A 7,105-nucleotide genomic window follows, 5' to 3' on the forward strand; every position below is an offset into this window, starting at 1 on the left:
TAATTATTGGATGATGAGCTTGATGACAGATGGGCAACATCTTTCTTTTTTTTCAACTAATATATTTATTTATTTTATTAACCTTGCACACCACTGAAGTGGTTGCAAAGTCAACAATCAGGTGGTAGACATGGGGTATCGGTCCGATTGATCCGTGGACAAAGGGAAGGAAAGCAGGAAATTTATTAAATAAGCAGAAATTGTCATCCCATACCGATTTCAAAATCGGATGATGAGATTGTAATTCAAGATAAGGTTAAGAATAGATATTGTGTCATGGTATATTCTTGCGTAAAACTTTTACGTCGGACCGACCGTGGGCTGGCTCGAAAGTATAACGGACCTTTTGCAAGTGCTCGATTTTGAGTTGAGCTAAGTCAATCTATAGACTAGTCGATGTCTTTTATTTTATCAGGAACTGTGTGAAGTAGAACATCTGAATGAGTATATAAACTCTAGAAGAAGAAGGTTCCGTCCCATGAAATGAAAAATTACTAAAACTTCACTTTTATGAATTAAATTGTATGAAACCAAAATTATAAAAGAAGCTAGAGGCAAAGTACCTATCCATGCTAACATGTGCTGAAATTGTAACTAAACAGACCGAATAGGTCTGAGTTTGCTCTATGTTTTATGCGTGAAAATTAATCATCATCTTCTTAACGTAAAATTTAAGAAATTCAATTACGAATTGGAAATAATCAAACAAATATAATTTAGATTAAAAACAAAGGGCAGGTGGAGTGGACGTTCCAAATTAATATACATTATTACATAATAAATTTATTATTATTGATATATATTCACGCCATAAGAGTTTTATCATTTAGTGAGTCGATCCGGCTCGACTGAATTAGTCGGACCTAATTGAGTTTCCAAATATCAAGGTTCATGGCATAAAAAATTTATATTCAAGAGATGAAAAATAATTTACACGTAACACTATATTATTGCCGATATAGTCTTATGAACTTAAAGTAAGTTTTGCACAGCGTCGAGTGGGTCCCCTCTATTAATAGTGGAGACAAAGTTGCTAATTATTACCGTGCCAGTACTTTGAGGAAGCCAAGTGATTTCCTCCTATTTTCAGACACATAAAAATTCATAAAACATGGAAGCATGGGCATCGATTTCTTTTTTTTTTTTTGGTCATATAAGTAATGTCACTTCAGCTTTGGCAAGGGAAATTACAGAGAAGCAATGGAAATATTTTGTAGATTTTCCAATTTTTTCCCAATTTTAGGCTGTGAAATTTGGTATATACGGTGAAGAGATTATTTGGTGATCCTACCTTGCCACATGACATGAGGAAGAACCAATTAAATTGTAATAAATTAAATAATAAGTGCTAATCACTCGATTAATTGTGGTAAGTTTTCTTAATTGAAGTAATCTTATTGGTTATTCCTTACCACATCATTATGAGGTAGGATCATTCAAAATTTTCTCATATACGGTGGATCTATATATGTCATTACCATATACATATGGCATGAATATTTAGATCATTACTATGTAACTTCCATGCAGTAATTTCAACAATTTTGCCAAAATAAGGTATGAATGAAACCACTTATGGAAATATGTGTTCTATTCTTTCTATTTTAATTTCATAGTAGCTATCCCGGTAAGATACAATTATTTTTATATAAATATCAACCTTGTATTAGACTTTACTTTGTCTCATCATCAGTCATCGAAACATACCAAAGAACTACAGAGACTACATAAGGCAGAAGAACCATATATGGCTTCCTTGAGAGACCTCGATTTTGAAGAAGTGCCTCTTCCTTGGACTTCTCTGTGCGTTTTTGCTTTTCAGTGCAGGTAATAAAAAATAATAATCCCCTTTAATGACAATCTCTTATCTATATATATATATATATATATATATATTATGGACGTCCATTGCATATTATAATTTGCTTCGAAAGAACTGTAAAGTTTCATATGTAAAATACTCATTTAATTTATCAGCAAATTCGCATGTATAGGCGCATAAGATCGACGCAAATTCAAATTAATAATTTCGTATAACCATCTGACCGATCAAGCTACAGACTGCATAATTTGATTTTTCAAATGAAAGGGTGCATCTTCGGGACGACATTTCTTTTCAAATTTCTGACATTTTTTTGTTGAATTGATTAGCTTCAGTGGCAGCAGCAGCGAAGGATGATGCATCGGTGCACTTTGCTTACCAAGGATTGTGCCCGAAGTACTCAGATTGCGGGGAGCACTGTGTCGCGGTCGGGTACGCGAAGGGAGGAAAGTGCATGTCCCCTCAGTCCGGAGTAGTCGAAGTTGCCTGTTACCGCTTCTACTAATTATGTATTTGGTGGCACTTGTTCGAGTCATTTTCACTGGATTCCTCAGTCTTTAGATTCAGCGTCACCACCAAAAGTCGGTATAACTTTGTTATCAGAATGAGATGCTCCGAAAAATAAATGTATGTCAGTGTATGCATGTCGATTTAAAACTGTGTTATCCTCAAAAAATGATTCATGGTCTGAGCCGGCTAAGGTTAACCCAAACCGTTTGATGTGTACGAGGCAATAACGAGCCACTTTAATAGTGCGTTTAGTTTTAGAGTTGAATTGAGTTGAATTTTGATTTTAATTGGGTTGTAATGATTGTATTGTTGAATTATGAGAAAAAATATGAAAAAGTAATGGATAGTTAGGAGAATTTAATATTAAAAATTGAATTGAGTATAGTGGAGTTGTATGCGAGTTTATGTATTGAGCCCGCATTTTTAACTTTGAAGAGTTAATTTTTATTGTGTAGTGAGTAGAGTTAAAATTAGAGTTAAAATTTTAAAATTTAATTGCGAAACCAAACGGAGCAATTCTTTCAATTATCATATCATTAACGTATAGCAAATGCATCGGATATCGCTCTTTACACCGAGGAATTCCCTATCTCCCGCTCTCTTTGGACTTTCAACTTTTTCCAATTAATGACTTACTCGATTTGTTGAAATCTTAACTGTTCAAAACCTCTAATTAGATTCATACATAATGCATATCGCTGTCTCGGAAAGAGACCGAAAGATGTATACATAACAACCAAAAGGGAAGGTACCACGTCAAGTTCCATTAAGAGCTGCCCAAACTCGGATAGAAAAGAAGGGACAACATAGAAAGCTGATTTGTCTAATTATTAAACATTGTTTATTATGTGCATTACTTAATAATAATTGAACGATACATAACATGTAGAAGAAAAAGGTGTTGGTTCTTTATGTAAAAGGCCCATGTGGCTGGTGGACCCACGAAAAGTATCAAACGGACTCCCCGAAGACTCGGCCCTAATTTTAAATTAATCATCAATCAAATAATTTTGTTTAATGTGAACAATGTACAACCTTACCTTGCGTCTATCGATCAAATAACAAATCCTTTTACAATTATTGGATTCTTCACAAGGGGAGGAATTAGGGGGAGAGAGAGAGAAGGGGGGGAATTTTTGTTGCATTTTGGGTCCCCAAACTCTTCCCTTCCCTGTTGAAAAATAAGGAAAAAAAGCCATAATTTACTTTGCCATTTTGTATCTTTGGCCACCAATCACCATCCCATAAAGTCACACTAACAACCTTTCCAAACCCGTATTCTCCAATAATGTGATGCGAAAGCGACTAAAAGAGAGGATCGCATCGGTTAATTATACTCACCAAGTTATATCCTTTGGTAATCACTCAGTACATCGTGCCGGATGTTCCTGAGAATTACTTAAATATCGTTCGGAATGAGTGGGCTAGCACCCGAAAGGTGCTCGGTGTGGGATGCCTTTTCTTCTGCTGCGCGTGGCCGAGGGAGATGGCTGGTGGTTCGATGAGTACGAGCTTTTCCCACGCGAGGACTCATGGAATTGATGCTCTTGTTCCTCCCCTGAGGAGACTCCCCTCCTCGATGAAGTTATGCCTTCTCTTCTCTCCACGGGCATCCCATCCGCAGCTCCCAAGTTAAAGCTTGCATTCCCGTTTCTCTTTACTCCTGCAAGCTAAGCATTTCCAATAAAGAAAAAAAAAGACATAAAAGAAACATTATTCTAAACATGTATTATTGATCTATAACCAAAGCAATCATCTTGATCTTAACGAGAAAATCACATTCGTAAATATGCCCACGGCCCACTATATACCATGATCAATAAATGTGAGGTATACAGACCTCTGAAAGAATAGATTGCTCGGATTAATGAAATTCGATTATGATGCGTATATGCGGAATTAGCAGAATGCTAGTCGAGATTCGAATTATATATGGGTAGCCCAATGTAATGTACAACCATCAAATTTGGTTGGTGATGGTGATGGTGATGATCGTAATGTGGGGTCATGATGGATGATGATGGAGATATATATTGATAATTGATGAGACTATATATAATGTATTAGCAATCATATCATCATCAATCAACATGTCATCATCGATCGGCATTCTGAGCTGTGAGTGATGTTGAGAGGGCAGAAGCTAACCTTACAGCCGAGCGAACAGAAGCGGAGCGCATCCAGGAGGCTCCGGCCGCAGATTTCGCAAGTGTGGTTGTGGTGGTGGTGAGCCGCTCCTCCTCCGCCGCCTCCGGCCCCAACCCCACCTCCGCGATTCCCGGAAGTGGCCCCCGCCTTGGGCTGGGGCCGCTCGTTCAGGAAGATGACCCTCGCGCTGTTGATCACATAGGTCTGGACCCCGCCAATGTCCACCGCCTTCTGTATCTCCGCCACCCGCACGACGTTGTGGTACGACGACCTCCGTATCTGAAATGTCCCAATTTTTTTCAGAAACGCATTGCGGAAACGGTAATGGAGGAAAAACCGTTTCTTTCCGGTGAGGGCGGGGCTGGGGCTGACACTCACTCACCTGTACGACGTGGTGGTCCTTGTGGCGGGCGGAGCGGCAGTAGAAGCAGAAGGCGCCGGCATTGCAGTCGAGGCAGTACATGTTGCACTCGCTCCGCGGCGCTTCCCCGTGCACGGGGCACCCCGAGAAGAACTCCGTCCCGAGCAGCGGCTCCAGCCACGCCGGTGCCGCCATTGCTCCTCCAACCTCCGCCGCGGCGCCGAGAGAGCGAATAGATTCCGAGCCGACCGTTGAGAGCGAATGAGAGGAATCAAACAATGAGAGAGGAAGGAAGAAAAGAAACGCTTTGGACAATCTGATGAGCGGAAGGGAGGATGCGATGGTGTGCGCGAGGGGATCCGACGGCGGCGATGGAACCGGTGGCTGAGCTAGCGATTGAAGCCGTACGGTGGGAGCGGGGGGAATTAGATTGGGGTTGGCGCTTACGCTACTATGGGATCTTTTTCTTTTGGGCGGGGGTCTCTTCTTCTTCCTTGTTCTCTTTACGTATGCACGGGGTTGGCTCTGGTTTTTGCTACCCTGTAAGCAGTTCTACCAGTGGATCGAGTGCATCCACTCTTAGGATGCTGCCACGCGTTTCTTCCACATGCAGTGATCTCATTGGGCTGATGTAAAGGCCCAGCGTTGACGCCGAAGCGACTGACTTCAATGCAAAACATTACAGGGACTGTATCGGGAGACCGCCAAATTTGCATATATATATATATATTGAAAAAGCAAACTTAAAAAACAAAAAGAAAAGGAGAATTATTTGGGGTTCAGCATTACTGTTTATTTTTCAATGTCTCCGTGACGTTCTCCAGTTTTCTCATCATCGATCATTTTTGGGATCATTATCATAATACGTTGGTCGATATCTCGAGACTAAGTGGATGTATGAACATCTATATATCTTGATAGATTGAGGTTGTTTCTTTTGTAAATGTAATTTGACTTTCATATTTTACTGTAATAGGTTTATGCGCTCTTTTCTAGTAGTACGATTTGACTATATATATCGTTATAATAAGTTTTACATGCATAGTAATCACCGAATGTATGACTATGAGTAACTTGCGATGGAAATCCAAGCCTTTAGGGTAGCGATAATAAAAAGACGTATGCCTCGCTACATTAGAATACTTTTATGGCCAGACCAAACCAAACCAAACCAAACCAAACTATATAACAATTGACTAAAAGCTTTAAACAGTGTATTATAAGAATTTAGAAAATTGATGTTGGCAATAGCACCTCAACATATGTCTTCCTCTTAATTAACTTTTGGGGAGACAACTATCCATCTTATGCAAATTGTCGTATACGTTGGTAGATGTTGTCGCCGGCCGCATAATATACATCTATATAATTTAAAAAAAAAATTATACCATTATGATCGATCCCTACAATTTAATTGCTACGCCATTTTGAACGCAGGCACACTCGTTGAGAAAAGGGTGGAAGCAGGATGCGTAACACACGGTTGTAATACAACTGCCGAATGCATAACGCCAATTGTTCTTTATCTCATTGTCATCTTCCTCCATTGTGTTCGTTTTGTTTGATATGTTTTCCTTTGATCTCCTCCAATAATTTGTTGAAATTGAGCAGTCTCCTTTCATATCTTTTATTGTAATATAAATAATTAATGGGTTTGTTCAAGGCGGCGGGATATATCCACCGCACAAAGTTCTAGCCCTTCAATGGGCTCTACAGCTGATGTCTGTTTTTTTTTTTTTCCAGCTGTTCTCTCTTCATTAATGATCGAAAAAATAAATAGACAAAGGCTGCGAAAAATTGAGGCATCAAACTAGGCAAAGCCCCAAAAAATCGAGCATGCAGGCCCAACAGACTAGAAAAGCATCAGACAGTTACTCCCCAATTCGCCATGATCTACTTTTGAGCATTATTCCTTATTCTAGATTGCAAATTCCCAGCACCCTAGAGACAACCTTGAACAGCATTCCGCATAGCCTGTCATATGTTCTCAGCAGGAAGGGGGTCACCACCGTGAGTAACCTGATTCCGAGCCTTCCAAGCGAAATACGAGTGAGCATGCCAGGCAATATTCAAAATGCTGATCTGAATTGATTTCCCTTTTAGAGTGTTTATTGCTTAGGAATGCTCTTTATTGCTGATAGTTGTGAGAAATTCCATCTTCTTTTCGTTGGGCCAAGCCAGGATGTCTTGGTGTGTTTGGATTTATAAATTTATTTTAATTCAATTTTACTTATCTTCAATTCAACAACACAATTATTATTTCT

At 39.3% G+C, this 7,105-nt stretch overlaps 1 protein-coding gene across 2 annotated transcripts; it reads right to left on the reverse strand.

The window, feature by feature from the left end:
• Window positions 1-3,453: 3,453 nt before the first annotated feature.
• LOC116206938 lies at window positions 3,454-5,308 on the reverse strand. 2 transcript variants are annotated; one of them, XM_031539776.1, is made up of 3 exons: window positions 4,863-5,308; window positions 4,481-4,759; window positions 3,454-3,995 (listed from the first exon to the last, which is right to left on the reverse strand). In XM_031539776.1, the coding sequence occupies exons 1-3, from the start codon at window positions 5,034-5,036 to the stop codon at window positions 3,990-3,992; spliced, it is 459 nt and encodes a 152-aa protein (XP_031395636.1). In that variant the 5' UTR covers window positions 5,037-5,308; the 3' UTR covers window positions 3,454-3,989. The 2 variants fall into 2 exon arrangements, with proteins under 2 accessions (XP_031395636.1, XP_031395635.1); XM_031539775.1 differs by having other exon boundaries at window positions 3,454-4,002.
• Between the last annotated feature and the right edge of the window lie 1,797 nt (window positions 5,309-7,105).

This window comes from Punica granatum, chromosome 5, assembly GCF_007655135.1.
Source record: "Punica granatum isolate Tunisia-2019 chromosome 5, ASM765513v2, whole genome shotgun sequence".
NCBI classification, from domain to species: Eukaryota; Viridiplantae; Streptophyta; class Magnoliopsida; order Myrtales; family Lythraceae; genus Punica; species Punica granatum.